The sequence below is a fragment of the Amphiprion ocellaris genome, chromosome 8, assembly GCF_022539595.1.
Source record: "Amphiprion ocellaris isolate individual 3 ecotype Okinawa chromosome 8, ASM2253959v1, whole genome shotgun sequence".
NCBI lineage: Eukaryota > Metazoa > Chordata > Actinopteri > Pomacentridae > Amphiprion > Amphiprion ocellaris.
Window position 1 is genome coordinate 1,851,696 of NC_072773.1, and position 19,664 is coordinate 1,871,359.

The 19,664-nt window shown below is 37.7% G+C and overlaps 1 protein-coding gene across 1 annotated transcript in view; it reads left to right on the plus strand.

Annotated features, from left to right (window-relative positions):
- Positions 1-3,701, plus strand: part of cacna1fb (calcium channel, voltage-dependent, L type, alpha 1F subunit) — a 71,916-nt gene extending 68,215 nt beyond the window's left edge. Inside the window, exon 37 of the mRNA XM_055012631.1 lies at positions 3,693-3,701. Coding sequence (XP_054868606.1) covers positions 3,693-3,701 — 9 coding nt within the window. The remainder of the gene's footprint in view (positions 1-3,692) is intronic.
- The last annotated feature ends 15,963 nt before the right edge of the window (positions 3,702-19,664 follow it).

Sequence of the window (19,664 nt, forward strand, 5' to 3'; positions counted from 1 at the left end):
GGCGTTTTTTTTGCGCCAAAATTCATGATGATTTTTTTTTCAAAGAGAACCTTACCATAGTGTTTTTCACGGCCTCCTTTACATTATTTCATCATATGGCACGTTTTTACAACATGTTGAAAAATCGAATTTTTTTCCCTCTCTATCTCCCCACACATCCACCAACCACTGGAACACATCTCCAAAGTTCTGCTGGACCAGCTCAGCTTCCCCTCAGAAGAAGTGCTGCCACCTGCCAGATGAAGGAGCCTTTTGAGAGGCAGCTGGCATCATGATTGGACTGTACTTTGGTCTGTTCCAATCCAGCTTCAGCTCCAGAGACGGCAGGCGGGACGAGTCAACGGAGGCCTGGTGGACGAAGACATGCAGATGAGTACAATCCAGAAAACAACAGAGGAGGAGTGCAGTGGCCCAGAGCCAGAACAACCAGAGTAGCATCATATGTCTCTTAGAAAGCATCATAGTATAGCCTTTGGTATGAAAAAACGCCATCATACACATCGTATATTGTACAAATAACAAGTCAAAGGAAAGAGACATACATTGTAGAATTGTAGTAATTGTGAGCTGACTGATTCACTGATTATCAGTGTTTTATTTTTTACTGATTTACGGTAATAAATACATTTAAAAATGGCGCTACTTTGGCTATGAACCTTTATCTACCTGTGGTCGCTCTGTCTTCTGGAGTGATTTGATTGGTTATATGTCACGAATAAAACTCCTTTAACTTAATATCTGTAAACAAAACAAAAACGTATCAACAAAGTTTTCTTTTAGAGTTTGTGTTCTTCTAAGTTTAACTCCAAGATTTTAAATCCAAACTCCAAGATTTTAAATCCAAACACCTGTCTATCTGAATGCACAATGTCACTTTTTGCTGCTTTCATGCAATTTCGTAACATATTGATCATATTCTACTGGTTCGTTCCATTTCATCTACCTCCCATATTGCACATATCTGACCTCCTTTGCACATGGTGTCCTTTTCAATATTGTTTTGTTATATATATACATTCGATTTTATTATTGAATGTTGATATTTTATTACTTACTGCTTGTTGTTGTGCACCGTCCAGTGGAAGCTATTTATATTTTCGTCATGCCATGTATGATGACAGTAAAGATATTCTATTCTAAATACTTTCATTTACTGTAATTGATCATTTACTCCAAATGTCTCACTAATAATCATTATCAGCCTTAAAAACCCACAAAACACCCCTCTATACTGGACCACACTTAGTACAGTCCGGTTCCCCCTTCCATAAATCTGCTTGGAATCTTCCACTTCCTGTTTGTCAAAGTGGCCTTCTACCTGGACAGGTTTTGTTGGAGCTCATGCAACAAACATTTTGGGTAACTGCACTTTAATATGGATGGATGACACTGAATTAGAGTCTGTTTTAATGAGACTGAGTTAAGATGTGTAGCTCTGTCATTAAATAGGAAATTATTTCTCAGAATTCACAGAGAAAAGTCTGAAATGTTTGCTAGGTTAGCGTCCCACATGTTCTTTGGCTCAGCTAAAGCTAACTCTCTCCAACTTCTGGATCTCTTGAGTTGCTTGTTGTTAAAATATCTTGCTAGAGGTGCTGAAGCTCAGAAAGTCTGAGATGTTTGTTCAGAATAAGCTCATTCTCAAGTCTGATCTGAACTGTCCTCTTTTGTTTGAACTTTCCCTAAACTTAGGAGTTAATGACAGAGCAGCACATCCAGACTCAGTCTCATTTATGTAGAGATTAAACTTCAGTGTCATTCATTGATGTTAAAGTGCAGTTTTTCAAATGTTTGTTGCACATGCTCCCGACCAAACCAGTCCAGGTGGAAGACGATGTGAAGAGAAAGCTCCAGAGGATGAATATCACACATTTACGTTGGAAATAAATGTCCTTTAATTAGACATTGTCATGCAAAAGTTGGATTTCCCTTTAATGATGTTCAAATCTTTGTTGAGTGTTTTGTTGATGTTGGTTTCTAAATGTTTTCTGACACTCGGCCCCAAAGATTAAAACCTTTTACGGCTCACAAGCTGCAACAATTCACACATTATCAACTATCTTTCTGACTAAACTAAGATAAAAAGTGAAAAACTGCCTGATTCCTGCATCATGAATGTAAATCTTTTTGGTTTTTATGACAGTAAACTGAATATATTTGGGTTTGACATTTTATAAACCAAAACAAGAAATGAATTAGTGGAGAAAACAATCAACAGATTAATGGACAAAGAAAATGTGTTTTCCAACATATATGGCTGAATTACTCCAACATTACATGATACATACAATTTTAATTCAATTTTATTTATATAATACCAATTACAGGTCAGATTGTCTCAATATGCTTTATTTTTATATTTTTTTGTCATATTTAAAATATGACAAAGTAAAAAATTTAAACCTCTTGACTAATCCAATTTATTATTTGGTTTTTAAGAGACTAATGGACAATTAAAATAAGTTTCTCCACTAAAACTAATAAACATGAGGTCAAATAGAAGGAAGAGTTTTAAATACTGCAGTCCCACGACGACAAGAATAAAGTTTGTCAACAAAAACTAAATCTGCTGGTGGATTCCATTAAAGTCCTAATAAATGATAATAAAGTGTGATACTAAAGGTTTGTGGTGCTAAAAATATCAAAGATATCGAGTTGAACATCTGGATGGAGGTTGATAAAAGTTGACCTCCCTTCATTTCTGTGGAGCCGACTCCATGGATTTTATGGATGGTGGTTAAAGACCTGCTCTTCTAGTGGTCTTCCTTCTAGTCGCTGTAAAAGGTCAGTCCATCCTGGCCGACTTCAACACCTCTTCATGACAACTTGTTCTGCCTCCGACCTGGTGGAAACTCCAGAAACTCGGGAAAACCTGTGGAGACTCGAAGAACTCGTGGAGACTCGAAAAACTCGTCAGTCGGGGGAAGGTGTGGTGGGCGGTGGGGGGAGTCAGGGCGGAGAGTAGGCGGAGAGGTGGGTGGTGGCCTCCCCGCCTACTTCCCCCACCCACCTCCCCGCCTACTCTCCGCCCTGACTCCACCCAGACTCCGCCTTGGCTCCACCCATGTGGTCACACAGAAACTACGATGCCAAAGGGACGACGAATTTATTTCTTTTTATCTGATCTGTAGCTCAGTGAGTTAAGGATTTGCCTATGGAGCTGCAGGTCGCCGGTTCAAGACCACACACTTCTTAAGTTTTCTCAAAATCCTGACAAAGACAAAGAAAAAAAGTGCCGGTGGTGGGTCTTGAACCTGCGACCTTCCAGTCCGCAGACTCTCTTCTTATCCCCCTGAGCTATTCGCTCAGATACTAATTCTTCTTTTTTTTGCGCATTTATCATCTATTTTTTGTCGTTTTCGAGTTTTTTTTTTAACTTGAGTCTCGACTCGACCGTTTTTCTCAGGAGGTTGGACTTTTGCCTTTGTGCTGGAGGGTTGAACCCTCGGTTCCAAGACTTTCCAAAGCCTCCACACCTCCCGAGTCCTCAGGACCTGAGCTTTCACACAGTCTGAGGGCTGATATCTTCTAAGTTCCTGAGTAGTTCTCTGTTAGTTTGAACCTTTCGACAGTCTGAGGACTGAAGTTTTAAAAGTTTCTCAGTACTTCTCTGTTAGTTTGAACCTTTAGACAGTCTGAGGACTGATATCTTCTAAGTTCCTGAGTACTTCTCTGTTAGTTTGAACCTTTAGACAGTCTGAGGATTGAAATCCTAAAGGTTTCTTAGTACTTCTCTGTTAGTTTGAACCTTTCGACAGTCTGAGGACTGAAGTTTTAAAAGTTTCTCAGTACTTCTCTGTTAGTTTGAACTTTCTGGTTAACCGAAGCCTTAAAACTTGTGACCATGAGTCTTGATTTCACATTTAGATCATCCATCTGAGTTTTTCTCAGACCTTCACTTGTGGGTTTTTTAGAAATCCTCAACAAACTTTGATTCTCTTCACTGAACTGTAAAGTTTGTGGAGATCAGAAGGTAACATTAGTTTGATCGATGCCTTCAACTACTAGTAGACTTTATCTGGAAAGCAGTTTTCTGAAATGAGTTCTTAGTAAATCTGTCCACAATCAAACCAAGAACATAGAAAGAGGAAATGTTTGAAGAAACAACTTGATGTTTTCATTTCAGACTAGAAAACGCTTTAAGCCTTTATCTGTTTTTGCTCTTTTTCATGTTTTATTGTCTCTTCTGTTTAATTTGATCTTCTAAAGTCTAACTGGTGTCTTTTCAAATGTTTATGTCTTTAGTTTGATTTTCTCTAAATGTTTAGATTTGTTCTTTTCTCACCTTTTCTTCTTCTTCTAATGTCTGATTTGATCTTCGCAAATGTTTTATCCTTTTTAATGTTTGTTGTTTTTTCAAAATGTTTTATGTCTTGTTTGAAAACTTTCCTTTTCTTTCCCAATGTTTAATTTTTCTATTACTTATTTGTTCAGGTTTTCGCTTTTAAATGTTTATACCACCTTTTAATGTTTGATTTTCTCTTTTAATGTTTCCATTGTATTTTGTTTTAATTCCTATTAATTCCTAAGTTTCTCTTGTCCTTTACAGATTAAATTTTTAAATAACATGTTTTGTCTTTTAAGGTTTAATAATCTAATTAAATGTTTAATCTTATTCTTGTTTAAAAAGTATTTTTTAAATTTAATTATGTAAAATATTTTCTCTGTAATTTTCAATAATTTTATTTTTAAAATTTTGTTTAATTTCATACCTACTGTTTTGTCTCGTGTTTACTTTATCTCATTCAATATTTTGTCGGTTCAATGTCATTTAATTGTATTTAATATTAACTTCATTAAACGACAAAATATTGAATGAGATAATTAAACACGATACAAAACATGTAAGTATGAAATTAAACAAAATTTTTAAAATAAAATTATTGAAAATTACAGAGAAAATATTTTACATAATTAAACATTTAAAAAATACTTTTTAAAAAATTTTTTTAAAGTTTTATTGTATTAAATTTTTCCTTGATTTAATTGCTTTTTGTTATGTAGTTTATTTCTTTAATCTTCTTTTTCTGTCAAGATTTTAACCCCAACCTTAAAAATGAAATAAACCCTTAAATCACAATGAAAATACTTCTGTTGTCACAATCATGAGTTAGTCAATTATTCAGTTTATCAATTCTTTATTTGTTTAGCACCTTTCACACAGATGACAAAACTAAACAAGCAAAGAGAAAAAAACTATGATAAAACTCAAAAACATTTTTAAAAAAGCATTTAACATGGTAATAAAATCTGTTGTGTTCCAGGGGATGGAGGGATTTATTGAAGTCTTTTGGCTCACATGGGAAATCATTTAAAATATAAACTTGATATTCAGTCTAAGGAAACTGGAAACTGCAGAGCGACAGAAGAACCAACAATATCTCCTGTTTTCTCCTTTAATGAGTCGACTCTTCTTGTGCTTTCAGACCAAAGAACTACAGACTCTTCACAACCTGCTCAAACTCTTGGTACAGGACCTCACCACACGGGTCAAGAAGGTTTCTGTCTCATTTCTACTCTGAAGCTCACCTTCTCCTGCTCAAACTGCTGACAAATGTTTCTGCTGCTCTAAAGTCTGGTCTCCAGAACTTCCTAAAAACTCTCAAAGTCTCTTCTGCTGCAGGTTGCTTTGTAGAACTGTTGCAGAAAACCTCACTAAACCACATGGAGGGGCCTCAAGATAGTCGTCCAAATGAAACCATACAAAAACCAAACTAGCACAACCCAAACGCTAAAGTCTCCTGCAGCCTACCAGAGAACCTCTGAGAACAGAGAATCAGGACAGGAACTCTTACCTTCTGGACAACCAACGTTGGTTCAAACAAGAATACAGAACGTGTCTGACCAAAAACCTCTAAAGACTCACTACAGCCAAGATAAAGACACAACTCAGCTGCACCAAATCCACTAATCACTGCACACATTAGCACCATGTGCTAACTGTGGCTAAAGAACCACATTTACCAAGACAACTATCAGTACAAAGCCCTAAAACACACCAAGAAACACATTAAAGACGATTTTACTGCTGGAAGCTGCAAGCCAACGCCTAAAGAACAAACTAAAGCAACGGAGCCAAACCCGGTTCAGTGGTGAAGAGAAGCAGAGGAAATGTTTGTCTGCAGCTAAATAAAGCAGGAAGACACTGAGCTGCTCAGGTGTTCCTGATAACACCAAGCAGCCACCTGGACAGCCAATAGGAACACAGCTTACTGGAAGTCCAGAGGGCTGGCTTAGTGAAGGAAATTTAGTTTAAAGTTGAAGCAGAAAGTTAACAAAGAAAGTTGAAAACCACCTTCTGATACCTGAAATCTCTGAGTTTTCACACAAAGAACACCTGAACATGTCAAACTGGTTCCATAGTAGAACCATCATTGTAAAAACGTCATAGTATGGTGTGTTGCTCAAAAAACATTAGGACCCGGCTGTCTAGGGTCGCTGAGGAGCAACACAAAAACAGGACAAACGCTGGTTTCCAGGGGGTTAGGAGGCTATTTATTTGAAAGAGGAAGTTTACAACAACACAACATGTGAGCAGAAAAATCACAAAGTCTGTCTTTAGTTCAGCTGAAAATATTAGTTTTTGTCTTTTTTATTGACCAAACTTTTCAGGAAGTAGATGAAGAATAATTAAAGCTCTCATGTAGAAGTCCAACTTATTTTGGATCCTTGTGGAGAGTTTAATCTTAGAGTTTGTACAGCTGTTGTGTTTTTAGAGTCACATGGATTGTTTTGACATTTAATAACCGAGTCGTGAAATAAAATTACAGTTGTGGATTTCGGTCATTTAGTCTGGACTAAACAAACAACAGCAGCATAAATCTCAAACGTCATTATGAGGAGTCTGGATTGAGGTTTCTCACTTAATAATGATCAAAACATGAAGTTTAGGTTGGTTTAAAGGAATATAAATACTTGTACATATACCAAGAAGTCAGTGTAAAGGAAATGGAGACCTAAAAGGATTGTTTAAAGGAATATTTATACAGTTATTTTCATTATTTAATAATCTGTTATCAGTCAGAACCCTGGCAAAATTATTTTCATCAGTTTTTTTAGTGGAAGTCACAAATAAAGGAGCTCTTGGTTTTTCCCGGCGTTACTGAGTCCAAAGCTGCTGTTTCAACACAGAACGTTCACATGCATCCACAAACCTCTCAGCACTCAAACACCCACAGACAGGAGGCCGGCTGGACCGAGGCTCGGCGGCGTCCTCAGACCCACGAGTCGGGGAGTCGCTGAACTTGTTGGTCCGGTTTGAAGGCCTCCGTGTGGTCCAGTAGAAGTCCACGTAGTCGGTGTTGGCTTTGAACCGCAGCGACTGGCCGCCATCAGGTGGACCGGCTCGTCCTCGTAGGGCTCCTCCTGTAGCCTTGAGGGAACCACAGGAACATTCAGTAGATGTTGGAGTTCTTCCTGTCAGGCTCGTGGTAGAACGGCTCTGAAGAATCTTGTACTTGTCTTATCTGGAACAATCTAACAGCCTAAACTGTTAACAGCGGTGTAAAGAAGCAAACACACAGGCATAGATTAGGACTCAAACTAGATTTTAGAAAACAAATCAGCTTAGAGGCATTTGTTCACACGTGGCTGAATAGGAGGCCGTCCAATCAGATTGGAGGTCTTCACTCTGTAGGTCGTTTGTTGGGTGAGACTCTTGGACCTCCATCAGCTGACGTGGATGTTTGATGGTCTTCCTCTCTAGTACCAGATGATTCATCCATGAATTCAGCAGCTACAGACTGAAATGAAGCTCATGCTGCCGTTATTGAATTCCTGTTCCAGATCAAATGTTCAGATCTCACCTTGAATGCAGCCGTCTGCTGTCTGATAGTTTTTCTCATTGTAGTCTTCAATGAAGTCTTTTTCCTCATGTCAGGATGTGGTGAGACTCTTTCTCAGTCTCTGCAGACGTCCCTCATTGTGCATCTCCAGAGAAGAAACAGAAAAACTGGTCACTGCTTCAGCATCAAACGTTCTACAGCATTGAGAGTGTTTTAGGAATTCATTCATTGTGTTGTGAACTTTGAAGGAGCAGAAACTTTACAGCTGCCAAAGATATGAGCTCCAATTCTGGATGTTTTTAGGAAATGAAGTTCATCAAATGAACACTTGATTTTTGCTGATAACTCATTAAATTACCGAAGAAATTTAACATAAAAAGTTGTAAACTCTCAGGCAGCTTTTGTTAAAGTTTGTCTATAATTCTATCATCATGTTCTAGAACCAGGACTCTGCAGAAGTTCCTTCAATCAGATACTTGTGTGTTTTTATTTAAGGTCTCAGGTTTGAACGTACAGCAGAGGATTAGAAAGGAATGATTTTAATATTTAAATCAGTCCAGTCAATGTTTGGAGTAAAAATGTTTAAAATTTTGATTTAGATAGATTTGTGTCATAAATAATATTGTAGAGTCTCACTTAAATATATCCAGATTAGTTCAGTGTATTTACATTTTATAGAATATTTGATTTCTTAATCTCAATACTGTAGAGTCTGACCTTAAATATTATAATAATGATGTCAATTTAAATAATAATATTGTAGTGCAGAGTCATAAACGTTAATCAGCTAAACTTACATAATAAATATCACTGTACAATCTTAACCTGAACATTCATATTATTGAGGTAAATTTACATAAATCCTGATATTCTAGAGTCTTAACTGGAATATTTCTAACATGAATCTTTTTGTATTGTGCTGATAAACAACAATCACCAGACTTTCAGATAATATTTATTGTCTGTGATTGTGAGACTAAATTCCTCCACATTCTGGAACTTTCCATGTAGCAGCTGTAGGAATAAATAAAAATAAAATCTGTTCATTTCCACATTATGCACATTTATTTATTCTTAATATCTCAGACTGACCACTGACAGCTGAAGAGAACAACATCCATCATCTTGTTCTAATGCAACGTTCTGCTGGGAAACCTTGACGTTCATGTGGATGTTTGACATGTACCATCACCTAAACACTGCACGACAAACAACCCCCTAGTCTCCATGGCAACAGCAGTCCTTGATGCCAGCTGCCACCCTCAGCAGGACAAATTAAAACTGCTACTACAGGAGTGGTCCGAGGAACACGACAGAGCTCAGCTGTTCACCTGGGTTCCACACTCCCCACATCCACATCTGATGGAGCATCTGTGGGATGGTCCAGGATCAGCCTGGTCTAGGTAGGACCCACCCTGCAACCCACAGGATCCACAGAATCCACAGGACATCCCCAGAGGTTCTGATGAACCACTGGGTCAGAGGAGTTTTAGCAGCATAAAGGGACCAACACAGTATTAGTCAGGTGGTCAGAATGTTCTACTGTTATATTGTCATGCTGATTATATGATCAGTAAATGTTACCATCAATTATAACGTCCACATTGATCAGGAAAAACAAACAATCAGTTCATTCAGAAACTGTGGGGTTAAACCAAAAAACACAGACCTCAACAGCAGTTTGTTTCAAAGCAGAACATCAGCCGGTTTTCATTAAAGAAGCTTTCAGAGCAACAATTAAATGACAGTTTTTTTCTCATTAAGTTCACAGAGTCAGAATCAGCCAAAATAATGTAAACACACATCAGGAAATGAAAAACTTTTATAAATATTTCATTTGTATAAGTACTTCTATACATATAGATTCTTCTTTCTAAGTTTGATCAAATCACGATAACTCTGTGTCCTGTTGTACGATGTTTTCCCAACAGATGGCGCTACTCTCATGAATGGAGCATCAACAAGTGACATCTACAACACAACAGAAATGTCTGGAAGCCAGTGGCCTCCACTTTGAGCACCTCTTGTAATTGTAGAGACCAAAGATAACTTTTATTTATCTCCTGATGTCTGAATAAATTTGGTATTGAAATATTTATGCAAGTTTTCCTTTTCCTGATGTGTGTAAACATTATTTTGGCTGACTCTGTATAATGGGTTTCTGACAGGTCACCAGTCAACATCTTTTTATAATAATGACAAACATACCTGCATTCTACAGGAGTGATTTTCCTCATGTGCAGGTAAAGATGTGTGAGGAGCTTAGAGATGACAGGAGCAGGAGTCATCCTCACTAATTCAGCTTCCACCTAGAAACAGAAAGACCACAAACAAACTCACTGATATACTCTCAAACGTTCAACCTCACAGCCTCAAAATATCTGTTTAGGGAGTGTTGTGTTTCTAAATTCTGCTGAAAGCATTGACAGACATTCTCTTACAAGGTTGTGTAAAAAGCAGCCTGTCCTCTGAGCTACTGAGAAATCTTCCTGAACAAAGTTTCTACGTGTAAATCGGCTCAACAAAAACTAAAGCCTCAGTGAGAGATAACAGGTATCGCAAATTATAAACAACTTTCTTTGTTAACTCAGACTTTCTGCTTCAACCTCACATAAAAAGGGGAGTTTAACTCGTCAGGTGACTGAAAATGAACGGTTTGTGCAGTTCTAGATCCAAAAGTAGGATGTTTCAACTCATGTTTTACTACAAATACATGCAATAATAAATAAATACAATGGCTGGTTGTTAGTTTATTCACTATTAATGTCACTTTATATACTGGATTGAACTTAAGCAGTGGAAGAGAGAAGAAATTTAATGACATTATGGAGATTCAGAGAGGTAATGTTGTTCAATGTTAAGTTAAGCGTGGTTTAATTCAAACCAGCTGAATGTTAAACTTCAGTGCAGCTGAACGGGTTTCAGTGAACCTTAAAGTAAAATAACTTTTTTAAAAGCTAAAATACACAGCAGAGAAATACAGGTTGAGAAGTTCCTTCTAATAATGAGGACAGCTGCAGCAGCAACTAACACAGGTGTTCAGCGGTAAGTTAGCCACCTGTGTTAATTAGCCCGCTAGCTAACTTAGCCGCTAAGCTAGCTAACTTAGCCGCTAAGCTAGCTAACGCGTCCGGACCAACTGCTCAAACACGACAAAACACAACTCTTCACAAGTCGCTGACTTAACGTACAACAAAATAACGCTACAGGTTAGAAGCATTTGTCTTCTTACCGTGTTTTACTCCAAAAACGAGGTCTCCAGCAGCCAGAGACGCTAGCAGACGTGCGCACCATAGATACATACAGCAGACTAGATCCGCTAGCGAGCTGTCTGACCAATCACTGCTCTCTGACTCTCAGTCAGTCTGACCAATCACTGCTCTCTGGCTCTGTCAGTCTGCCCAATCACTGCTCTCTGGGTCCGCCCTCTGAGAATCTTGTTGTCGTTTGGCTCCACACTTGCTGATGACCACTTCCGGTCTCAGAAAATGAAAAAACGGACCTTTTTTCGTTTCTGTCATAGACTGTATATGGTTTCTGTCTCTTACTGATTTTACTTTTTTGTTATTCTAAATATAAAATGAAAATCAAAGCATTTTTAACATTTTGTGAATCCCCTTTTGATCATGACAAGGAAAAACGCCTTGCATTTCAATTTCATTTTGTGCATTTTAAAACGAAAATCAAATAACCACTGTTTTTTGTTTTTCAATACCCGTTTCAGAACGGAAAATCCAATTGCTAAAATACATATAGACCTTTAAATCATACATTTGTGTTTATTTTTACATCAAATTTAATAAAGACTAATGAGATTGTTTTTAATTCAACACTTAGCTGGTTTTAGAAGATATTTTCTGTTTTCAGGCTCAGAGATTTTTACGCCTTTCTAATCTGATTAATTAAACAACTGACATTCCCAGAACTACTTCACTTCTTTGTGAAATGCTGATTCTTTCACACGTCAGGCCACTAGATGGAGTCTGAGGACCAGTTTTATTCTTCTCTGCTGCTCCACAGTTCATCTGACTAGATGGAAATAAGTTGTCTTGGTTTAAAATTCTACACTTCAGTTGCTGCTTCAGATTGGGCCTTCTGTGCAGACGATCAAGCAACATATTTTCACTCACTGGTGTCTTACGTCAACTAATGTAGTTTTATCTTTTTTTAGTCTGAACTGTTTAATTCTTGTTGTGCAGAAACACAAAGTGTTTTCAGGAACCTGTGTACATACACTACCATTCAATAGTTTGGGGTCACCTAAAAATGTTCTTATTTTTGAAAGGAAAGTCGTTTTTAACAGTGAAGATAACATTAAATGAATGATAAATCCAGTCTAGACATAGTTAATGTGGTAAATGACTATTGTAGCTGGAAACAGCTGATTTTTAATGGAATATCTCCATAGGGGTACAGAGGAACATTTCCAGCAACCATCACTCCTGTGTTCTAATGCTACATTGTGTTAGCTAATGGTGTTGAAAGGCTCATTGATGATTAGAAAACCCTTGTGCAGTTATGTTAGCACATGAATAAAAGTGTGAGTTTTCATGGAAAACGTGAATTTGCCTGAGTGACCCCAAACTTCTGAACGGTAGTGTAGATAAAAGATTAACTATACTCTGAAATTTTGAAGCAACTCAACAACAAAAATGAAAATAGTTTAGCTTTTTTCTTTTTAAATGGTTTAAATCTCATTAATATGTTACCTTGGATGAAACAACTTTACTCTATTGTCCTTGATATTTAAATTTACACAAAAATAGTGTCAAAACAACAGGGATGTTTTGCCAACAGCAGCAAAGAATTCAACCTAGCTACCTTGCTAGTACTAATTAAGCTAATATAGCTAATTAGCTTAACTTAAAGTCAGCTCGTTAGCCTTTTAGACAGATAATATTTAGTTTTTTTTACTCCTGGTTAGCTGTTATATTGCTGTATCATGAAAGTGTATGTGATTTATGAGAAATTTGGCATTAGCAAGGTGAAAATTTTGAAAGTTGGTCTTCTTACCCAAGTCTTCCGTACAAGGCTGATTGATGATTAGAAAACCCTTGTGCAATTATGAGTTTTCATAGAAAACATGAACTTGTCTGGTATGATCAGTAGAAATTTCATTCAAATGCATAAAATGCAGCACATCAGCTCTCCCACCTCTACAAACTTCAGATAGTTTTTTGTACCTTTGCAGTCTTCTCCTGTCTGCTTCAGCATCTTGGTTCTCTGATTCAAACAGGGTGTGAGGATCCTTGTGGTGTTGAACTTGGGTCACGGCGGTGCAGATAAGCGGCGGCCTCGCTCAGGGATCTCAGGTATTTCCGAGGCCTGCGGTGGAAGCGGGGCGAAGCCACGAGGGGCCTTTGGATGCATCTGAGCGGGAGGGAAGAATCAATCTGCAGAGGTATTTGGCGGCAGTCTGGGGGCTTTCCTGTGGAGGTGGGGCTGGAGGGGAAGACGGAGCCTGGTGCCCCGAGGGCCTCTGGGATACCACAGCGGGAGGCAGGGAGGCTGAGGTCAGGGCAAAGGAGGCTGCATGGAGGGGAAGGGATGAGTGTCTAAAGAGCAGGAAGGAACAGCAGCAACACAGAGTAGAAGTGTTTTAAAATAAAGATCAAATTTGTCTCCTCTGACAGTTTACCTCATAATGTAAAGGAAATGTATCTATGCTGCTGTAGAATAATGTAAGAACAGATAAATATATCAAATAAATCACTTGTTTGTTCGCTGAACATCTGGATAACCTGAAAGCTATGAAAGTCTTTCTTTTTTCCTTTGGGTTCTGGGGAAAGTGCACAGAGGAGCAGAGAAGAACGTTAAAGAGCTCATATTCTGCACATTTACAACATTAGAATTGGATTTTTGGGGTCTACCAGATTAGGTTCACCTGCTTAAATGCTAAAAAACACCTCATTTGTACTCTGTCAATCAATGCAGTGGAGTTATGTGACCATCGGCGTTGGTTTGTCTGTCTGTCTGTCAGCAACATTACTCAAAAACAGACTGATGGATTTGGATGAAATTTTCAGGGAAGATCAGAAATGACACAAGGACCAAGTGATTAGATTCTGGCAGTGATGCGGCTTATAGTCTGGATCCACAGATTTGTTAAAGATTTCTGTATTATTGCCAGATAGCGGCACGGCATCACTGTAACCATGACAACAAGTGAACACTACATCAACTGCCTGCTGATGATCACATGATTGTGATCCTACTACAAATCCACCGCTGAGGATTAATCAGGACTTATCCATCAGAAATGATCCAGGGAACAACTGATGAAATTGTGGAGGTGTTTCTGAGTCCCATCAATTCCTGCCGCCTGCTACATATTTAGGTCACATGATTCTGTATCCGTACATAACGTACTCATGCATAACACACACCTGTGCTCAGGTAATTTTGTTTGTGGGTACATCTATATTAAATGGACACATTCTATGTTGCTGTGATTTCTGATCATCAATAACTAATTAACAAATGCTGCATTTCTGACAAGAAAAGCACTCAGAGTGCAGTCCTCCTCGGAGGAGGACTGCACTCTGAGTGCTTTTCTTGTTTTCATCTTATTCTGTCTGAAATGCTCCTTTTTAGCTGCTGTCTCTATAAGGCCGCCTTTGTGATTGGTTAAATGGTTCAGTAAAATTGAGGTAATGCTGGTTAGTTACTTCAGATCTACAAGATCAGGGAGTCTTTGTTTAAAGGTTTAATTAACTGCAAGGCAAATGTGTCAAATGGTGAGTTTAGGGTCACTTAGAAACGTCCTTTTTTCAATGAAGATAACATTAAATGAATGATAAATCCAGTGTAGACATTGTTAATGTGGTAAATGACTATTGTAGCTGGAAATGGCTGATTTTTAATGGAATATCTCCATAGAGGTACAGAGGAACATTTCCAGCAACCATCACTCCTGTGTTCTAATGCTACATTGTGTTAGCTAATGGTGTTGAAAGGCTAATTGGTGATTAGAAAACTCTTGTACAGTTATGTTATTACATGAAAGAAAGTAGGAGTTTTCATGGAAAACATGGAATTGTCTGGATGACCCCAAACTTTTGAACGGTAATGTACAAAAGTAACAAAAGAAAGACCTGCACATCAAACAAGGTGTTTCCAGCAGGTTAAATGTTTTTGGTTTTCAAACCTTTACATGGACAAAAAACAGCTTTAGAATACTTTGAGACAAGGTGGAAAAACTAAAAAGCAGCTTTAACTTCTTTAACACCAACTCAGGCATCGTTAATCTGAAACATTCAAGAGAACAACAGCAAAAAAACCCTCCAAAAAAACAGCAGTTTTTCTTGCCCTGCTTTGATTTAACTTTGATTATAGTTGGACATGCCTTCCTTTACTGTGTCTGAGATGAACAGAGCTTCAAGGTTTGTAGTTTTCTGCACTAAAATTGTAGAAAAATGCTCAAAATCTGTCAGCTTCTTCCTTTCCAGTAACACCTGATAACGGATGGGTCTTGATCTTAATGGTTTCGCTGCATTTTACACCAATTTTTTAAAAAAAATCCCTAAAAACCTCTCCCTGATGCTCATTCCAGGACAAACACACCTTTTATCCACTCTCATGTTTGATATGTGTAAATAACAGTGACGTAAAGGGATATTTCAGGTGGAATTCAGGAAGATTTAGTTGTAGGAGGTGAAAGAAGAAGCAGGAGGAGGAGGAGCAGACGATGGGTCAACACGGTGTTTCCGGTCCTCTGGGACGTCTGCCAGCTCTGGATGACGGGATCACTCATCCCTCGTCCGGCCCTCTTTCATCTCCGCCTCCTCCTCCACTCATCACTCCATCACCACAAGCTGTTTGGTTTCACTCCACATTAACCTCCGCAGAGGGACGTCCACTGACCCAACAACCACCACCTTCCTATCAAGTCCACGTGATCACAAGCTGGAAATCAGTTCAGGCTGCTTCACTTCAAGAACGCAAAGTTTCTCTGCTGCCTTAACAATAAAAATGAAAATGTAAAACCAACAAAGTTTGGCTCCCTACATGTTGCACGCAGGTTCTCAGTGCAAAAGAAAACAAGCAATATGCAGCGGATTTGTTCAATTTGAAATATAAAGACTGAATTCAGCAACGTCATCCTTTCTATCAATATGAAAATAAAAAGCTGTGACTTATCTCAATATGTATTAAATCCACAGCAAGAATCTTTTCTTCAAACCACAAAGAGGAAGTTTTAACCCAGGGGTGTCAAACATGTGGCCCGTGGGCCAAAACCGGCCCACTAAAGGGTCCCAGTCTGGCCCACAGGAAGACTTTGTAAAGAGTAAAAATTACATAGAAGACATTAACTGCAAGTTTCTACATTTGTAAAACTATAAATTTAAAATAATTTCTAGACCATGACAAGTTGTTTTGATCCTATAGTAAAATACTAGATCGCTCTTTGTTCTTCTGTCATTTTGTGTCTCTTTTTTGTAATATTTTGTCTTGTTTTTGCTGTTTTTGTCTGACTTTTGTCGTTTTTCTCATGTTTTTGTTGTTTTGTTTCTTTCTGTTTCCTTTTTGTCTCTCTTGTGTTTTTTGTCATTTTATGTTTTGCTTTATTTGTTGTTTTATCGTTTGTATCGTTTTGTGTTTTTTGTCTCACTTGTGTTGTTTGTCTATTTTTTTGTCGCTTTGAAACTTTTTTGTCAAATTTTTCGTCTCTTTTTGTTTTGTTTTGTGTCGTTTGTCTCATTTTTTGTTTTGTCTCATTTTTGTCATTTTGTATCTCATTTTTGTAGTTTTTTTGTTTTTGTTGTTTTTTGTCTTTTTTTGTCTGACTTTTGTTGCTTTAATCATAAAGTAAAATACAAAATCATTCAGTATTTTGAGGTAAAACCAATTAAAATCGACAAATACGTGAATGTATCCGATAAGTGTTGCTTGTTATAGAATACAAGAAGAAAGGGTTGCATTTATTCTCAACAGACGTGAGAACCAGCTGTTAGTCAAACAAAGCTGGGCTGATTTCTGCTCTATGTTAATGACGTTTTTATCACTTTTTGGTTTTGTGAGACTTTCAATGCAGCTTCTGAGGCTCCTTAAATGTTTTCTTTTTTCTGCACAGATTGAATATTTGAACGATTTTCATATAAAGCATGAACCCTAATACAAAGTTGCAGAGGTGTACATATCTTCTACAGACACGCTGCCATCTGTGGCTGTTGAAAGATTTTTGATATGACTGCAGATGTGTTATCGTGTGCCGTCATCCATCAGCCACAGAGATGAAAGAAACTCAAACTTCACATTTGAATTTCCCAACCACTGATGATGAGTTTCCTGTTTGGACACAGATTCATCTGATCTATTATAAAACAACACAAACAGACAATCTGATTTCTGTACACCTGTGGCACTCTTTGATATGACCCCTTTTCCAAACAGAACACAGATAATCCTCCGTCCACGCTGCACTCTATCATGAAAAGACAGGTTTGCATGAATAATACGCTCCGACTGGTGGCTCATTGGTGTGTTGCGGCGGCTTCCCTGTTTTCCCAGAGTCATACGTGTCGCAGTACAAACACACGGAGGATTAATTGAAAATCCTGCTGCTGTGTGATTGACACGTATGAAGTGAGAGTGACGCACGGACAGCAGGAAGCAGCAGAAAGGTTAAATTCTACATTTACATGTGAAGTACTGAGCTGATGGTCGCATTCTGACCCGTCTGAACAGCTGATAAGATTTCAAACTGTTATTCTGGTCAGTAATGAGCCTGTCTCTCAGCCTCCAGAGCTCATTATGAAAACATAGACAGAAGATCAGATTACAAACCGTTTGTTAATTTATGAAGTAAGAGTACGAATACAAAGCCACAGCAGTTTGGATGAGTTTGGAGATTTTTTCTTGTGGCACAATCAGAAGACTCGCTTTGCATTGCACTGCAAAAACTCTAAATCCTACCAAGTCTATTTGTCTTATTTTTAGTCAAAATGTCTCATCCTCCCTGATTTAAGATAAATTCACTTAACAAGTGACATTTCAGCAGATGGAGGAACAATGCATCTTAAAATATTGCATCTTAAATATCTTGTTAAGTCAAACAATCTTGAAATGATCTTGTTTTGAGTTGAATTTTACAAGAAAACTCAAAATAAGTTTAACCCTCGTGTCGTCCTGCAGGTCAAAATTGACCCATTTTAAAGTTGGGAAATGTGGAAAAAAATATATATTTTCACAGTGAAACTTCTGATGTCCACATTTTCACCATTTTTGGGAAATCTTTGAACATTTTTTGGTGGAAAAAAAGAAATGTTAATAACGTTTTTTAAGAATATTCACAAAAAAAATCAACCAAAATCAAAGCAAAATTTGCTGGATTTTGGTTGATTATTATCTGAACGTTCTTAAAGAAAATATTAGAAGTTTTACTGATATATATGTAATTACTTTAGATATTTTTAGGACTTTTTTTGGAAGATTTTTACTTATTTTTTGAAAATATTTACAAGAGTTTTCTTGCCAAATTTGGGGGATTTAAAAAAAAAACTTTTAAGGGAAACTTTTAAGGAATTGTTGTAATTTTCTTTCTGAAGGTTTTGAAAATTTTCATAAATTTGGGGAATTTTTGCTGATTTTTTTGGATTTTGTTCAGACAAGGAAACAATATTTTTTGGTGCCTGTAAATGAAGACAACAGGAGGGTTAATACATCTCAAATTAGGAGGTTATATGAAAGCAAAAATTTATTTTTGAGTGAAAAACTGCTTTTTTAAAAATATCATATCTGGCTTATTTTAAGACACCTAAGCTTGACAATCCTGGTAAAATAGAGCTTAAAATAAGTTTTCCCAGATAATTTTAAGATCTCAATATTCTAAATATCATATCTTATTTCAAGAAATCTTACCAAGCCATTTTTCACTTGTTCTACTGGCAGATTTTTTCACTTATTTCAAGGTAAAAGTTCCTTGAAATCATTTTTTTTTCTTGTTTTGAGAGGGGCCAACCCTTCCATCATTGGACGACCCGCTCTACCACCTGAGCCACAGCCGCCCCAGAGATGGAGACAAAGAGCTTGAACAGGTGTGTTTTTATACTAACTCAGGTCCAGCCTTATGGATTGGAAACAGGACATTTCTACTTTAAATCAGTCTCAAAACTCGTGCACATCAAAACCAGGGGCATGCACGTGATTCTGGCATACAGAACAGATCTGAACCAGACCTGGTGAGGAAGGTGGAGCAGAACCAGCTGATCTCAGCACATAACCAAACTCCTGGAAAGGGACTTTTTCACCCAGTGTTTAGTTAAGCTAACAAAACTAGCATCACGATCTGGGTTTAAACACATTCTGTCACTGTGTTCACATGTTTCAAAGCCTAATTTTGTTCTTTCCCGTGGTGACAACTCCACTGGAGAATTTAGAAGCTCTTATTCACACAGCTGCATGAGGTTACAGACGTTATCTCAGTCTATACAGTGAATGATAACACAGAGACTGATAGCGTCAGATCAAGTGGAGAATCTTATCGGCCTCCGCTCTACTTTGTGTTGCTAAACTGAACATAGAAAACACTATACCTGCATCATTGTTATCAGTGTCCCTTTACTGATAACTGTGTAAGCATGCTAATATTAGTACCACACACAAAAAACATCAAGAACAAGAAAAGCACCCAGACAGCGCAGTACTCCACCAAGGCTGCTCAGTCGTTGTATCATTTCTGACAAATAAATCTCAACAAGTCTGCAGCGTTCGATCTGTAGTAGGATCACAATCAGCACGATCATCAGCAGGCAGCTGATGTAGCGTTCACTTGTTGTCATGGTTACAGTGTGTGTTGCCGTGACGCTATCTCGCAATGATGCAGACATCTTTAACAAATACTTGGACTCAAACTTTAAGCTGCATCACTGTCAAAATCTA